This window comes from Tasmannia lanceolata, unplaced genomic scaffold (assembly GCF_043159265.1).
Source record: "Tasmannia lanceolata isolate RefF3 unplaced genomic scaffold, GAP_Taslan_0.1 ptg000007l, whole genome shotgun sequence".
In the NCBI taxonomy this organism is placed as follows: domain Eukaryota; kingdom Viridiplantae; phylum Streptophyta; class Magnoliopsida; order Canellales; family Winteraceae; genus Tasmannia; species Tasmannia lanceolata.
Genome location: NW_027518684.1, coordinates 13,698,158 through 13,716,585, shown reverse-complemented (window position 1 = coordinate 13,716,585; position 18,428 = coordinate 13,698,158). Strand labels below are relative to the sequence as shown.

Sequence of the window (18,428 nt, the reverse complement as noted above, 5' to 3'; positions counted from 1 at the left end):
TGGGCCATAAACGTAAATAGGTTGCGTCCCAAAATATTTTTCCATAGGCGGATCCTAGCCCTCCGATCTAAATAGAAACTACATCTTATGCAACCTCTATAGATTGGAGGGTTGTGATCATCTTACGGAAATGATTTTTGGGGCACAACCTATTTACATTGTGGCCCATCAAATGGACGGCTTGGATCATCCTATGTTGTGGATGGGCCTTAATGTTACTGTACGACCACAAGATAATCCAAACCATTCATTTGATGGGCCAACTCTTTTGGAGGGCACAACCCATTTACATTATGGCCCATCAAATGGACGGCTCGGATCATCCTATGGTCTGGACGGTACACTTCATTTTCAAAAATATGGGTGGGGCCTAAATTGGGCCTTAATGTTACTATATGAACCACACCATAGGAAGATCCAAACCATGGACGGCACGCTTCAATTTGAAAAAAAATCGGTGGGGCCTACGATTGGGCCTTAATGTTACCAACATTATCCAAACCATGGACGGCTTGGATCGTCCTATGTTGTGGACGGGCCTTAATGTTACTTTACGACCAACTCCATAGAATGATCCAAACCATTCATTTGATGGGCCACAATGTAAATAGGTTGTGCCCCAAAAATCATTTCCATAGGATGATCACAACCCTACAATCTATAGAGGTTGTATAAGATGTAGTTGCTATTTAGATCGGAGGGCTAGGATCTGCCTATGGAAATGATATTTTGGGACGCAACTTATTTACGTTTATGGCCCATCAAATGGACGGTTTGGATTATCCTACAGTGGTATGGGCGGGGCCTACGTTGTGTAAAGATGGGCCCACCATTCCACCAATGGTTTCTGTTGGGCCCACCAACTGTTCCTGTTGTGTGTGTGGAGAGAGAGAGAGAGAGAGAGAGAGAGAGAGAGAGAGAGAGAGAGACCGGTCAAATAGTGGGAAAGTGACATATCCTAACGTTTGACGTTAGCCAGCCGTAAGGGGGGGGGGGGGGGGGAATAGCCTACAAGGAGGGGGGGGGGAATATCAGCGCCCTAAATAAATTATTTAACAGAGATATTGGGCCATGGTTCACCACTCACCAGGGGATAAAAATCCATGGATAATTGTTCTAGATACTATCCTACTGGAATTGGTTTTATCTTGAAAATATCGTGTTTGTTGTTCACCATTTTGCTTTGATAATATTTTATCTAAAAAAACTTCAAGAACAGGGGATAGCCTTGGCAAAACGGTAAGGTTGCTCCATTTTGACCTAGTGGTCACGGTTTCAAGTCACGGAAACACCCTCCGGAGTAGCAAGTCTATCCAAAGGTAAAATAAAACTCGCTTAGGCCCATATTGAACAGCCACATATTTAAATTCACTTGTATTCAACTATAACATTATGGAAAATGAGATTTTTACCCCTTTGCCCACATTTCCGACCCCCTTATCTATCCTTTTTCTAAAAATTAATCTCAGAAAACAAATAAATGGGGTGAAAATTCAGTCATTTCTCGGGGGGAAAAGACAAACCAAATATGGTCAAGAATTTTGGAAAAGGGGGTGGAAAAATCATTTTCCTAACTAAAATTTACAGGCTTTAATTTGAAAAAGATGAGTTTTTCTGAATTTTCTCCTCTTAAGACCCCCAACTTTTCCATCGTTTGCTACACTGAATTATTATTGAATCCGAAATGGGTAACCATGGTCCCACTTCAGTGACTTTTTCGGTTGTGCATTGCTTTATTATAGTTTTGTATTGGGTTCTATAAACCTTCATACATAAGTTTATGCTTTTTTTGAATGAGTGATGATTTATTATTGTGAAAAGGAAAAACTCACAACCGAGGGGGTTGAGAGAACAACAAGAACATTAAGGAAACAAACTAAAAATACAACAGTACACTAGGAGGCAAGAAATCGAATATCTCCATCGGGTAGTCGACTCTGGCCAGGGCAAGCCTATACGCCTCCCTATTTGCTGACCTCCAATATGCTAAAACTGAACCAAGAGACCCTACACAATATTGAGTATCTCATCTAGTATCGTAAGAATCTCCACGGTAGAGTCATCTCATCTAGCCACCTGATTATGTATAGTCACCCTCCTCGACAAACTTATCTAAGATTCCTCTAGCAACCAGTATGATGCCATAGACAGAAGCTCTCACACCCGTTTCGTTGGAATCCATGGTACCAATAGGCCCCAAGAATGACTACTTGGTATCACAGTCTCATCTCTGATAAGGCCACCAATGCCAATTGGGTTTGAGTTTCCAAAGCTAGAGCCGTCAAAATTTAGCTTCACCTAATATCCATGAACAAGTTAGACCGGAAGTAAGGAGTTGGTTGTTAGTCTCCTCCCCATCTAACCTAGGTTTTACATTTTTTTTTTCCTTGTGACATTATAATTAGGTTGCCAAATTGGAAAGGTGGGCTATGTTTCAAAAATTAAAACTTGATTTCTTGAGAGCCATTTATATATGAGTGGCGATACCAAAATTCAATACACAAATTACTAAAAACCTGTTTACAAAGGTGGAAATGATAAATGCGCCCCTTCTCATCGCTTGGGACACCCGGTTGCGTAGTGCGTGGCAATCAGGTCACTTCATTTCTTAAATGTGAAGTATATCAGCCCCTTTGCAGTCGTAGATACACTGTAGCTGTAGCTGGGTGTCTCAAGTAATGAAAAAGGGGCACATTTATCATGTCCCGTTTTCAAATCGTCAAATCTGTGCACTTGGATTGCCAGAATCAGGGGCTGGAATCGGCATATTATTCCAGCATTCGGTTCAAAAAATGAACGGGATCGAGGGGGAAGAATTGAGACCGGGCAGAATCAAAAGGGGGAATGCCAGAATCTATTTCTCAACTAAAGTGCTGGGTATTCTGACTCTGCCCCGATTGAAATGAAATTTTATTTCAGTTTTTTGAACTGAACTTTTTATTTTAATTTTTTCCATTCCATCTACGGCTGAAACGAAATAGGAATCCGAATAGAATTCCTATTCCGATTCTTGAGATAACGTGCCGCCTAGGGCTCACCAAAGCTGTTTTCTTGTTTTGTTTGGATTGCAAGAATTTCTTGGAAAGGTTTGGAAAGGAAAATATTTATAAAAGTTCCTATCTTTTTGTACACACCGAACAAGATAACTTCAATCAATGTCTTATCTCTTAAATTAACTATAATCATATCATTTTTCATCTAAACTTTAGAAAGAAAAAAAATTCTTTCAGACATGTTTCTCTTGCAATCCAAACAGGGCCCAACAGAAGATCATTATCAGATTAAGGAGTGTTCATGGTGCACATGAGTAGGTAGCTGCACGTATTTTCAAATACTGCAGTGGATCCGACCTAGTTTGAAAATCTAAAACACTCATTTGTTGGGTCGTAACATAACAAGGTCGTGCCCATGAAAATCATCTCTATAGGATGGTCCTAACGCTCTGATCTGGAGAGGGTTTTGAATGGTATCAACCCTCCCCAGATCGGAAGGTTCAGATCATATGATCTTTTCGGGTGTAGCCTATTTACGTTGGGTTAAAAAAAGGACTAGGATCTTCGAACAAGGTGGTACTGATATTGTTCCATAAATTCATAATCTCTTGTATCTTGTTGCTCTGTCTAAGAATCAACATTGGAATGTTTTAATAATCATAATTTGGGATTTGTTAGGGGTCATTGCAGAAGGCATTTCACGGCTGGGCTGTTGCATGTGAGAGCAGCCACACAAGCTCAGATTTTGTCTCATTTATTCAGCGATATAAGATATGAGGTAGTACATATGATCTATAGAGAGGTAAGCGTTCGGATCATCTTATGAAAATGAATTTTGGGCTACAATCTAATTACACTGTGGCCTAGAAAATGACCGGTTTGGATCATCCTATGAAGTGGGTCCTACTGTATTTCTTGATAACGACTGGACTATAGAGACACCCACTGTATAAATTCTCATAACTGACGTGTTCGGCTACACTTGCTTCCCAAGCAAGTTAAACACAACAAAAATAGAACTTGCTTAACCGTTCGAAACAGAGACACTCGTTATAGGGTGTGCCCAGAAATCTTCTCCAATCTCCATAGAATTATACTAACTTCTGATTTGTGGAGTTTTAAATTGAACGGAAAGGTATACAAACCTCGATATATCGGCATGGTTTTAAATTTCGACAGAAATTTCGGATACCGGTGGGGACCGAAACCGAAAATTTCTGAAATTCAATTTTTCGCCATTTACCAAATTTCGGATTTCGGTTTAATGACATTTAGTACCACATACTTAATTCCACTGTCCTAACAAAACATACAGCCAAAATCACACACAGAAAAGCTAACTAGGATTTTAAAAACAGAAGATCAGTCCTCCCTAATAAGGGTTTTTCAAGATAATAAAACAAACCAAACCATCTATCCAACAATTGTAAGCTTATTTCTCAACAATCAACTTAGCTCTAGCATGGCCTGATTCAATGCGATATTGATCTCCAATCCCCAAATGTGCCATCAAAAACCAGATATGAGTGAGAAGCTCTCCACCTACACTTAGCCGTTGTGCATGGTAATTCCCTCTACACTGACTTGCCGCGTAAGATAGCATCTCCACCCAAACATGACATATGATCTTCCACCTATTATTAATTGCCTTCAATTTCAACAGTTCTTTTGCAAGCCTACAAGCATTGAACAATACCGATTTACTTCTGTCTCCTTTCACTAAAATCGGTTTAACTTTGGTTTCCACGCTTAGCAATTTCGTACAAGCTTCGGTTTTTTCCCCTGTTGTTCGCTGGAAAAATTTCTTTGCCTCAGCTCTAGTGTCTTGGAATCTGATCTGTCCAATTCCGGCCGTCAACATGAAAGGACGAAAAACCAGAAGATATAACATATATTCCGATAGCTCCTTACTAATCTTAAAGTAGGATTCAAGTGTAAGAATATTATCTTTGTCTTTGTCATGACAGAGATCTGTAGCAATGTGCCAAAGAAGAACGCTTTCATCAAACTCCACTTCAATACTCCACCCAAGTTCTTTCTCATAACCTTGCCATTGAAGAGTCCATTCCCCTCTGGAAGTGCTGAAGCGCTTGAAACCTCTATGATCCATCGATTTTTTCTTAAGCTCTTCAAAGATGAACTGTTTTAGCTCATCCGAGACAGGGGTGTGTGTGGAATCTTCAAGCCCAAAGAATTTCTGGGTTTTTCTGATTGCTGTTTCGATTTTTCTTCTGATAAATGTGGGCTGATTATCGAGGCAAAGATTGATCAGATTGTACTGTGCCATGGAATTAGACCATCTGCGTCTGTCGGGTTTTCGAAAAAGACTAATTACTTTAAATACAAGGTTTGATAGCCATTCCTGATTGCAACCTTTCAGCCCAACAACGGTCCAGCTCGAGAGCGCCATTAGAACGATTGAAAGGGTATCAAGAAAAAGAGCCCCACCCAATAAAACGAAAGTTATGATTATGTCTGTCTTTGAGTATCCATGCTTATTGACGACTGTTGAGAAGTACACTAGAGTGATCAAGATCAAAGAGAAGCTGAAGGAGCGTAGCGCTATGCCCCAGACAGAATGAACAACCACAGACTTCGTGTATAGAACCTCGTAAAGGAATCCGAGCTCAATCTCAATCACCCGGAAAGCTTGGGCCGGGGTACGCTTTACGAAGAAAGATTGGCTGTCATTTCGGTCGTGGAATGTGAGCATGACGTCTACAATGAGACGTTTGAATGTGTGGAAGAAGCCGTGGGCTGCTGTTAAAACATTCATTTCATCAAGCTTTTCTTCTTTAGTATCCAATTCAGTTAAGCTAGACTCTGGTTCGGGCTGCATGTCTATATATACCGTGAGCCCTGCTTGCTCTTTCGAAGCATATTCCTCCATGAATTTGGCGTAGTTGGGGCCTGGGTCGGGAGGAGTAATCATGGATTCCCTAAAATGATCTCTGCTCGCATACCTGTTTAAGTATAAATGATTAAATAACACCAACTCTAACAGCTTAAGGTTTTGGAGTAACAACTCTTTGGTATCAGAGCTATTGCCTCAAGGAAGGCCCTACGTTCAAAACCCAACAACTCTTTGGTATTAAATTTTTTTTGCTAATAATGCCTCACTCGTTAGGGTGCATTGGAAACTTAATTTTACACATATCTTGAGACGATTATTTTATCAAAACATGTGTAAAAGTCTCAAAATGTGTGTAAAATGATTGCAAAATAAGTTTCCAATGCTACTTAAGGGCACTCCTTAGTAATAACTCAGGGCGTGGTTGGGCTTGTAGCTCAATGGTTCAGGCTTTGTATCTCAACCTTGAGGTTGTAGGCTTGATCCCAGTTTACCAACCCCAAAAACAACCATACTAAAAAACCGCCATGGGTTCGAAATCCAACAACTCCTTGATGTTAAAAAAAAAACCATCTGAGGGAGTGTGTTGAACCGTAAATGATTAAATAACAGCAACTCTAACCGCTTAAGCTATTGGAGTAATTGGTTGTTTCACAATACCTGAGAGCCCATGTCCTCTCTCCATACTTGGTCATTCCTGCGAAAAACATTAAAACGGCAGGAGCCGAGAGCCGGGTATCGGGAACAGACCTAATGAAGACATAAAGTGCAACTGAGAATTGGACAGCTAGTCCAAGCAAGTGCCTTAACCAAAGCTCATTGTCTTCTAAAGAGAAGGCACTAATGGTGTCGGGCCCACCGAGGTGTAAGAGAAGGAAAGGGGCCCAAAATGCAAGAAGGGTGTCATTTTGGGGTTCATGAGTGGAATCTCCGATGTTGTTTGAGAGGATGCCTAGGGCCAAGGTTGCAATCCAATCGGCCATCAAGTAGGCCGACCAAAGAACTGCGATCACAAATTTGTTTGTGGTGCGCTTTCTGCGATTTCCCGTCAAGATGAGGATGACTTGTAAGGAGAGGCTGATGAGAACAACTGTTCGAAGCTCCCATTTGTTCCAGAGTCTCCTTACCCTTCCAGGGAACACCTGCATGACACTCCTCATTTCCACTGCAAAAGAATGTTTCAGAACAAACATAAGAAGAGATTTCATGGGATGTGTGGGTGGGCTTGAAGTCCAGTATATTAAAAAGGTACAGTGGGGCCGCTTCATAGGATGGTTCAACCCGTTCATTTGTGGGGCCATAACTTGAATAGGCTGTAGGCTGTAAATTGTCTCCATAGGATAATCCTAAGCCTCCGAATCTATAAAGTTTCTATAACTGCAATACCTCTTAGATCGGAAGGTTAGGAGAAATGCTTTCTAGGGTACAACCTATTTGCATTGTGGCCCAACAAATGAACAATTTGGATCATCCTATGAAGTGGGCATCAGAGTGCTTTTTTAAAAAATACTGGACTTTAGTCCCAACACTGACTACGTCCACATTCAAGGGGTCATTTTTTTGGTCCAGACCGCCCATCAAGTGATGCCCATAGGGGTGCAACTCATGTCGATATTTGAGAATTCAGGTCGGGCATTTACTATAAATCAGGTCGGGTTCGGGTTGATCCCAATTCATTTTTAACAAAAGCTCAACCTACCCGACGCAAGTTGCACCCCTAGACGCACACATGGCTAGGGTCTCAACAAGGGTGGTGCGTTTGGATTGCTGGAATCGGAGGCGGGCATCCAGTGGAATGAAAGGGAGAAAAAAACGATGGAGTCTGTTCCCCAACCCAAGATGCGGTATTCTGATTCCAACTCAGTTGGAATGAGATTTTAATGAAAGTTTTAATTACTTTTTTTTTCAACATTCCATCTCCATGGACACAGAATAGAAATTGGATTAGATGCTGATTCTGATTCCTTATTCCGGCAATCCAACCAGCAAGTCTGGTACTGGTAGGTTGAGCTTTTGCGAAAAAAGAAGAAGAATTGGAATCAACCCAAATCCAACCCGAATTCTCAAGAATCTACCCGAGTTGCACCCATGTCAATAAACATCTGACCAATAAGAATTAAGGCCTACTAAAATCCAAACTTTAGCTTCCCTAGCTAGGAATTATAATTCAAGGGATGGGATGTATCGTTGGATGGATCCATGGACACCAATGACATCCATGTGGCCCCACACAATGGTAATGGTAAATAAAAAGGGAAATTATATATTCATCCCTTTTTCACGGGCCACCCCCTTTAGTGTAAAAGAATAGTCATAAATAGGATCGAGGGGACTGGTCGAGGGAAGAAAAGGGGGTGAATACATCCCTTCCCTGAATTTACCAGGGTCACCCACCTACCAAAGGCTTCATAAGTATGTAAAGATGTCACCAAAAAAAAAAATTCTTTGGAAATTTTTTTCTTTACTCAATTTAGAGGGACCATCATACTCTAAATAAAAATTGAATAAAGTCGGTTCAATTTATCTTTCTTTTATTGTGTGTAAAAAAAACTAGGAAATTTTAGAAATATTTTTCCATTCCAAACTTTTCTAGAAAATTCTTGCAATCCAAGGAGGGCCTGAAGAAAATGGCCATGGTTAAATCTTTGGGTTCATTCCTCACCAGCCAAAAAAATTCCTAAGTTCCTGTTTGTATTTTAGGAATTTTTTAGCCACAGAACCATTCAATTTATAATATATCCCACTAATTTAACCAAAATCTTATCGTTTCCCTCTAAATCATGGAAGGAGAATTTTTCCCTCTAAGAAAAAGGGCAGTGATAGTACCTTGTCTCACCTCGTTATAAAGCCGGGGCTGTTTGGTTTAAGGGAAAGCATTTTCTTGGAAAAAAATTATTGTACGTAGAAATAAATTCTAAGGTTCAGCACGAATGATACTTTTCTAGAAATTAGAGAAAAAATTCATTCTGTCTTTCCATGGAAGATGAGTTTTTTAATTGTAAATAGATAAATATGGAAATTCCATAGAAAATGAGTAAATTAAGGGCTAGAAAACTCACTTTCCATGGAAAATTTTAGAACATACTGTTGAACCCCAAAACATCTCCAGTGTATAATTTAGCTCAATTGGATGCGGCTTTTCAGTTGAAAATAGGGGGAAATTCAGAGTAAATCTGGTGAATGCATGGAAAAAGGACCCTCGGGTGAAGGGAAATTAACACACCTGACCAGACCTTCCCAAAACATTAAAAATTTCAAAAAAAACACCACCCCAGACCCACCCAAAATAATTAAAATTTCCAAAGATGATTCCATTTTAAAGCAAATTCAAACAAGAAAGAGAGTAGAAAAACTAACAGACTTAACAGTCGATCTAAAAGGAATCAATATTTTAATGAATCCCATGAAAGAGTGTTCAAGTGCGTTTTTACTGACCTGAAACAGCTTTCCTGAATTCTGCCTTTGGAGATATGTAAGTAAAACCAGCAAAACTGTTTAGCTCTCCATTGATCAAGACCAGGAAAAGTAAGGTAGGCAGAGAGAGAGAGAGGTGATCTTCCATTGGCATCTTTTTTTATTGGCGAGTCGGAAGACTGAGGAGACTTGACTGGCGAGTCAGAAGACTGAGGAGACTTGACTTGCTTTTAAATGAACGGGACCCACATCATTTGCCAGGAAAAGTGAAGGCAATGATATATTTTCACCCCCTTTCCTTCCTTGGGGCAGCCCCTAGTGTATAGGGTAGGCATAACTCATAACTCATAAATACACCAGAGGAGCTATTGATGCATACATGCAAATGTAATCGAGACCAAAGGGGGCGAATATAACACTTTAACAAAGTATTCTCTTTATTTGTATTTCTCTAAGCTAGGGTTGCACAAAAAACCGGCCAAACCGAACCGGGCCTTTCGGTTTGGTTCGGTTCAGTTTTTCTAGGCATTGGTTTGGTCACGGTTTAGAATTTTACCGAACCAATCCTATTGGTTCGGCTCACGGTTTTAGACTTTTAATCCGAAAATTAACAGAGCCGAACCGAGAAATGGAAGAAAAGATGAACTGATTTTGTGTCATTACCAAATCTAAGGTGAGTTAATATCATTTGCAAAGAGAATATGGGTGATTTAAAGAAGGGAGGTGTGTCTATATCAATTTCATGTATTCAAAAGGCGAGTTAATATATGTTGATGATTAATTGATTACCTGAACGTAGTCTTATTGGTGGTAAGCATATATCGAGGCAATTTGGCTATAGGCATGGATATGTTTTCCCCAACACAAATGAAATTATAATGGATTTTTAGCTATCTAAGGCTTTTACTTTCTCTTTATTTTCCTTCTCACATGTGTTGAGCTATTACTTATAAGTTTCGTGTTGGAAACTTCATCTCTTTGTTGCACAATATAATTGGCCCGAGTGATTTCACCTCCCTTGTAATTTGAACAAGCTAGGGTTAGTATGGTTTACAATTTGGCTTTTTTAGAGTTAGTAACTTTCATGAGTCCCTCACCTCCTTACCATCTAACATGAATGCCCTCAAGAGCAGAATTTACAGACTTATCCTTTTTGTCGAATGACGTAAATACCCTTCTTTACAAGGTTATCTAATTTTCAGAATTAAAATGTGTACTAATTTTATCAGTCCGAATAAAAGAAAATGAATTTTTTAACATGTTGGCACTTTTTGATATGATTATGAGGGAATTAGAAATTAGTTTCATTTAAAAGAAAATGAACCCACTGATCTTGCAACTAAGATCTCCATTCGGTCTAGATCACTAAGCAGATCAACGGTCCAGATTGAGTCGTGGTTATTTCTGTTCATCAAGATGAGATCATTTTGCTAGTAAATCTATAGTGGTAAGGCCTTGTTTATTTTAGATAAACCCTTTTTTTTTATAGATAAACGTATTTAACTACTTGATTTGGATTTGTACTGGATAAATCGTGAACCGAACCGAATCGAACCGGTCAAAATCGGTTCGATTTGTTTCGGTTATACCCCCCGATCAGTTTGGTTACGGTTTGGATTTTCTCCAAACCGATGTGGTTGGTTCAGTTCAAAAAAAACTCCCTAACCGAACCGGACCGAACCGTGTTTAGCCCTACTCTAAGCAGGATCAACCCCAACAATAAATTTATGGGTGCAAATTGGGACATTCAAATGTAATTGAGACCACTAATAAGGTCAACGTGAGGTGATCAACATGGTTCTAGTTCCATGCGAGAATGGATATCCAAGTTAAACGTTTTGTGGTGGAACTCCATAGGTGGCAAAAGCATTTCTCTACGTGTTCATTAACATGAGTCTTAGAATTGGACATAGTTCAATGTGTTTGGCAAATTTTGATTCAAAGCACAAAAGTTAACGTGCAATCGCTTATTGCATTGCTACCACAGGTTGCCCTGTTAGGCATTTATACAAATCAAACAATTACGAAGGTACGGGGTTCCCCTTGTATGGGGTCATTCTTTGTACGATTGCTAAACAACTGTTTTAACAAAAAGAGTCTCCGGACGATGTGAATATACTTAACATACTCAGCTGATGACCAGGTACGAGGAATGTGCAATGAACATTAGATGACTAAAGATGTCAAGGGGTGAGAGAAAAGTTAATGCGCGAGGAAAAGTAAATGACAATTTGAAAAATGAAATGATTGAAAAGTAAAAAACAAAAATGCAAATTACATTTTAGGTCGTATTTGGATTGCAAGAAAAAAATATTTCAAATGGAATTTTTTCTGTCTCGAGAGAACTCATCGTCCTATACAGTGGAAGTAAAGAAAACAGTAAATACCTAAGACCTACATATGAGAAAGTAGTTAAGTGAAACATTGTCCTTCATGTATCAGATATTCAAAGAATCGGGCGCCTAGTTTACTCGCTAAGAAATGATTCAGGATGAGAATCGGGCGCCTAGTTTACTCATTAAGAAATGATTCAGGATGGTTTTCGAGGCTTATAAGATGGGTCATTTGTAGGAATGGAGTACTCATGAGGGGCTATTGGAAGTTTGGAACTCAATGCAATTGAAAATATTGTGAATAAATTTTTTACCTAATCTGCTTACATTGTCGACTCTATTGATTCATGGCATGATAGATTAGGACAGAAATAAAAAAGTCTTACTTTTAATTCAAAATTAAAATTTTTGTCTTCTGTGTTGTTGTTAGTATTTTTATTCTCTCAGAGATGTTTTTCTTGAAATCCAAACGTTAAGTGTGGTTTCCTTTCTCTTCAAACTACTCAGAGCACCCTTGCTTCACCTGGTTGTAAAGCAAGGGTTGTTCGGATCTAGGGAAAACATTTTCTTGAAAAAATTTCTTGTATGTAAAAATAATCTCTAAGGTTCAGCAGGAATGCTGCTTTCCTAGAAACTAGAGAAAATTTTCATTATGGAAAAGTTTCTATAGAAAATGAATTTTTTAAATGGTTAATAGATAAACATGGAGAACCCATAGAATATCAGCTCGCGAAGCGCTAGAAAATCACTTTGCATGGCAAATTTTGGAACATACTCTGGTTTAGTAGCACTCACGACCACCAAAACATAGGAAAATCAGAGTGAATCGGGTCCTTTGGCCCTGTTTGGATTCCAAGAATTTTCTGGAAAAGTTTGGAAAGGAAAAATATTACTAAATTTTCTTACTTTTTCACACACAGAAAAAAATGACTTAAACCAACCCTATTTCATGATTAGCTAGAGGGAGCTTCAAGTTTTGATAATATCCCTTTAAATTAACCATAAACATATCATTCCGCTTTAAATTGTAGAACGAATAAATATTCCTAGAGAAAGTTTTCCATCAGAAAAATTTATCTTGCAATCCAAACAGGCAAGGGAAAAGGAAAATCATGAGCTTGAAATCAGAAGAAATTTCATTTTCCTTTTGATGACCTTGAAATTTGCTGAAATCTAGATAGGTCCATACCAAGGAAGCAGGATTCTTCCCTGGGAGCCTTCGATTCCCGCTTCGATTCCTGTTTTCGATTCCCGCTCTGGCAAGCTTTAGTAGGATTCTTCTCTGGGAGCCTTCGATTCCCACTTTCGATTCCCGTTTCGATTCCCGCTCTGGCAACCTTGGTCCATACATTATGGTGAATGCATTGAAAAAGAATCCTCACGTGAAGCAAAATCACCAAACCAGACACACCCTATATATTAAATATTTCCAAAACTGATTCCATTTTAAAGCAAATTCAAACAAGAAAGAGAGTACGTAGAATAATCAGCAGTTTTTTAATGAATCCCTTGAAAGAGTGTTCAAATGTTTTTACTGACCTGCAACAGTTTTTCTGAATCCAGCCTTTGGAGATATCTAAGTAGAACCCAACCAAGCAATTTAGCTCTCCATTGATCAAAACCAGTAAAACAAGAGCGCGCGCAGAGAGAGACTTGTTATTTCCTATGCATCTTTTTTAATTCTGTGTAGTGGACTAAGGATACTTGATTTGCTTTCAATGAATTGTGGAAAAGAAAAGGAAAGTGATATATTCACCCCAGGCGAGTGGGAGTGTTGAAGTAAAACTAATGAGTAAATAACACACTAACAGCTTAAGCTTTTGGAGTAGGAATTTGCTGGTGTCCAGTATGAGAGCTATTGCATGACAATATGTCATGGGTTTAAAACCCAACAACTCCTTGATATTAAAAATTCACATGTATGGCCGGCCAAGAGAAATAAAGAGAGGCCACACGTGAAGGAGAGTATTAAAGTATAAAAAATGATTAAATAACATCAACTCAGGCTTTTGGAGTAATTGGTTGTGTCACAGTACCTAAGAGTCCGTGTCCTTTCTCCATCCTTGGCCATTCTGGAGAAAAACATTAAGGGGCCGTTTGGATACGCGGATTTTAGAATCTTGGATTTTCTCAAAATTGTAGTGTGAGACAAGAGAAGAGAGAGAGAGCAGCAGCCTTCGTTTTCTGATTGCTAGCCCTTCTTTCCGACAGCAACAGAGCTGGCGATCGTCCCATGTTTCCAGGTTTTAGAAATCGCAGGATGCGGGAGAGATTTCTAAAACCTAGTTTTCTTACTTAAAATCCAAGAAACGCAGCCAGGATAGCATACCAGCAGTTTGATCATGACCGTCTTTTACACTGCGTTCAAACTAAAGCCTGGATTCTAAAATTCGCATATCCAAACGGCCCCTAAAATTTCAGGAACCCAGAGCCGGGTGTTGGGAACAGACCTGACGAAGACATAAAATGCTACTGAGAATTGGACAACTAGTCCAAGCAAGTGCCTTAACCAGTTCTCATTGTCTTCTAAAGAGAAGACAGTAATGTTGTCGGGCCCACCCAGGTGTAAGAGAAGGAAAGGGACCCAAAATGCAAGAAGAGTGTCGTTTTGGGGTTCAAATTTGGAATCCAAGGGCCAAGGTTGCAATCCAATCGGCCATCAAGTAGGCTAGCCATAGAACGGGGATCACCCATTTGCTTGTGGTGAGCTTTCTGCGGGTTACCGTGAAGGCGAGGATAACTTATAAGGAGAGGCTGATTGGAACGGTTCCAAAATTTCCTTAGCCTTTCAGGGAGCACCCCCATCACGGTACTCATTTCCACTGCAAATGAAAGTTTGAACAAATATGAGAAGAGATTTTATATGATGTGTGCGTGTTTCAGAACAAATATAAGAAGAGATCTTATAGGATGTGCGCGCCTGAAGTCCAGTATTTTTTCCGAAGAACATTGACGGTTTGGATGATCCGATGCAGTACTTTTTTAAAAATATGTAGTTTACACCCACACACCATAGGGTAAGCTGATGTTTGGTGGGACCCCTACTCACACACCATATGAAATCTATGTTCAAGATTTTAATCATTTTATACAGGGTGTGGCCGTATGGTCAATTATTTTTCAAAAAGTACCCAACTTCATAGGATGATCCAAGCTGTTTATTTGTTAGGGCACACCGTAAATAGGATGTGCCCCAAAAATAATTTCCATAAGACTGTACACTATAAAAACTACCAAAGATTGGAGGGTTAGGATCATCCTACATAAATGATTTTGAGGCACAACATATCTATGTCGTGGCCGAACAAATGAACGGTTTGGATCATTCTGCATAGTGGCCGTACAATACTTTTTAAAAAATACCAACACTATACGGCCAGATGCCGTATAAAAACTATTGTAGACATACTCCTAATTTTGCCACATGTACCAAGGTAAGGGTATTTTTGTTATTTTATTTTAAAACATTGTTACTGTCATTTAAAACTAGTGTTGGGACATGTGGTGCAATAATGAGAGTTGTTTGGAACATCCACTGAGGAATTGATTTAAGAGATTTACAAACCTACATATCAAAACATAATAGGGATTTGCTAGAGTCCATGAAGGCATTTCGCGGATGGTATGTTGCATGTGAGTGCAGCCACCTCATGAATGAAGACAAAATCTGATGAAAAGTGACCCGGTGTGGCTTCACTCACATGCAACATACCATCTGCGAAATGCCTTCTGCGATGGACGCTATCAAATCCTAGGTTAAAATTAAAGAAAGAGGACGATTGAAAAGCGACAAACAATAAACGGCAAGCAAAGTTATCCCAATTCCTTTAAACCCTGATTTCACAAAGCCGAGGTTTTAAAGAAGCAAGGGATGAAGAATCTCAGAAAAACTAAAACCCATATAATTTGAGATTCCTATAGCTGATACACCATTCAGAAAAAAAACCCTGGCTCAGTAAATCATTCAAAAACGCACTCCTCCAAGACATTGCACCCAAGACCTTGGAGAGTGTATGGGGACTTGAACCCAAGACGTTGGAGAGTGTGTATTAAGAGTTTCTTACTAGAATGGAAAAACAAATAGTCCCACATTGGTTATGTTGAGAGAAAAGCTCATCCATACAAGAGGTGGTGTTGGAGGCAAAGGCTCGAGGCCTTCAAGGGGTGAACTGTCCATTTGATGGGCTACAACGTAAATAGGTTGCGGCCCAAAAAATCATTTCCATTAAATAATTCTATCCTCCGATCTATAGAGGAACTGAATATTATATGGAAACCTATTTAGATCAGAGGGTTGGGATCATCCTATTTAAATTTTTTGCGCCACTGTGGCCCATCAAATGGACAGTTTAGATCATCCAATGGTTTGGCCCATCAAATGGACGGTTTCGATCATTTTGATAGAGAGAGATTTTAGGGATTTCTAGGTTATCTAGTTGCTATAGTAACATCACGGAGGGCAAAATGGGTAAGAGACAAAAAAAATTGAAAGTTACTTAAGGCACATGAAAGTACAATTGGTAATTAAGAAATTTAGGGGGGTTCTTGTGGGTATGTTTTTATCTCGAGGGCATTTTTAGCAGTTTTCCCGCAATAATATTTCATTAGATTAATAGATTGTTTTGCACTGTGACAAAGTGCCTCTCCCAATATCAGCCTTTCACAATTTTTTGGAGGGCTGAGATTAAAAAGCATGTTTAATAGTTAGATTCATCTCAACCCTTGTCATTGATATGTGATCTCAAGATTCTCAACCCACCTTTCACCAAAATGTGAAAGGCTGATTCTAGGGCAACAGCCAGTCGTCATTTAGCATCAGTTGTCCCAAGCAACCCTCAGCTACACGTGCTCCTACCCTCGTAGACTAGGTCTATGTTACCGTATAAGAATATTTTCATCATTTAAACTGCACCTACGTATGCCGTAGTAAGCCTCACAAAATGGGGAATTGCTAGGAAGCATCGCCAAATGCATTTCGCAGGACGCCTGTTGCATGAGAGCGCAGCCACCTCATGAATGATGACAAAATCTGTTGAAAACTAAGCCTATGTGGCTGCTCTCTAGTGCAATAGGCGTTCCGCGAAATGGCTTATGCGATGGTCCCTAGCAAATACCCCACACCCAAAATGAGTTCTAACTAATATCGATGCCTCTTGTGTTCTCTGTAATGCTGCAAGGGAATCCATAAATCACCTCTTTTTTCGATGTGGTTATTCTGCCTGGATATGGAAACCAATTCTTAGGAGGTGTGATCAAAGAGACCTCTCAAAAGATCATTATCTGCTGAGGAAGAGTGGATCAGGAACAACTGGAAAGGAAAATATCAGAGCACCATTGCTGTCAAATTGGCCTTCGTTGCTGCAGTGCATAGATTATGGAGATAACGTAATCAAAGAATTTTCGAAAACAAATCCATGCATAAGATTGAGATCATAAGACTCATTCTTGGAGATGTCAGACAAAAGATGTCCCCTCTGAACTTATCTGACCTGGCTGATGACCGAAGAATTCAAATATCTATTAACTTCGGGTACAGACATATCCCTAAAGAGGTTTCTGATAAGAGTTGCAGATGGTTACCTCCATTTCCAGGTGAATATAAGCTGAACACTGATGCATCCTTATCAGCTGAGGGGGGAGGTATCGGGGGCATTATCAGAAATGAATGTGGGTATCCTGTTTACCTCTTTTCTTTGAATGTGGCCAAAGATGAAATCTTTGCTCTGGAAATTCAGGCAATTTGTGAAGGTATTGCTGCTGCTAAAAATCTTGGAATTACAAGAGTGTGGATTGAAGCGGATTCATCCTTTGCCGTCGACTTATTAGCTCAGAAATCTCAGCCACCTCAGCCACCCTGGAGAAAGATCCCTGCTAAATGGAGAATCACCCATATCTGGAGAGAGGCAAACTCCGCAGCTGATTTCCTTTCCAAGCACAACTGTCCATGCAAAGGCACGGCCATTCCGATCAGCTCTACCCCCGTACATCTCACCCACATCCTAAATGAGGATGCTACAGGCAAAGAATACGTGCGGCTCTAACTCCTTTGTTATCTATTGTAAGCCCGAGAAGGCAGATTGTATGTTTTGTCTTCGGATTAGTATGTTCTGTCTTCAGTCTCTGTCCTTCCTCTTTTGCTTTTTGGAGCTTGTTCCTTTATGATGGCGTCCGAGCCCCCCTTGGTTGTTCGCTTGCTGAGAATTTGTTCCCATTTTGTTGGCTTTCGAGCCCCATAGTTGTACTTTTTTGGTTAATGAAATCTGGTAGGGTCCTGCCTAACCCCAACTTACCCACCAAAAAAAAAAAAAAAAACACTTCTGACGACAGCATTATTTAAACCCATACTATACACAATTCAATAGTAGGAAAGTGGAGAGACTGAGACAGGAGAGTTGAAGAGTTTTGGGTTTTTCTAGTGTTTCTCTTTCTCCTGCATTGCTAAGAAGCTTAGGTTTGAGTTCAAAAGCCTTGAATTTTTTGAATATTACGGGGTAGTGCACTTCAATTGATCATCCAAACCCTTCATTTGTTGGAATACAACCTAAAAAGCTGTACACCATAGATCAATTCCATAAGATGATCATAACCCTCCGTTCCATAGAGGGGCTGCACATCCTAAGGAGATAATCTACAGAAGTACAGAGTAGAGTTTATTTAAGGGGTGATGATAAATTTTCACCCCTGTAGGATGATTCGCACCGGTTTAAGGTTAAAGTAAGTGGCAGACTTAAAAAACGAACGGTTAAAGGGGTGCGAATTTCTCATCTCCCTATTTAAGTTGTGGCTGAACAAATGAACGGTTTAGATCATCCTATAAAGTAGGCCCCCCTACAGTTT

At 39.7% G+C, this 18,428-nt stretch overlaps 1 protein-coding gene across 1 annotated transcript; it reads right to left on the bottom strand.

Moving 5' to 3' along the window:
* Window positions 1-4,314: 4,314 nt before the first annotated feature.
* On the bottom strand, window positions 4,315-9,433 carry LOC143881995 (uncharacterized). The gene is made up of 3 exons (XM_077385362.1): window positions 9,280-9,433; window positions 6,505-7,009; window positions 4,315-5,956 (listed from the first exon to the last, which is right to left on the bottom strand). Exons 1-3 carry the CDS (start codon window positions 9,410-9,412, stop codon window positions 4,426-4,428), a joined length of 2,169 nt encoding a protein of 722 aa, XP_077241477.1. The 5' UTR covers window positions 9,413-9,433; the 3' UTR covers window positions 4,315-4,425.
* Window positions 9,434-18,428: the final 8,995 nt, after the last annotated feature.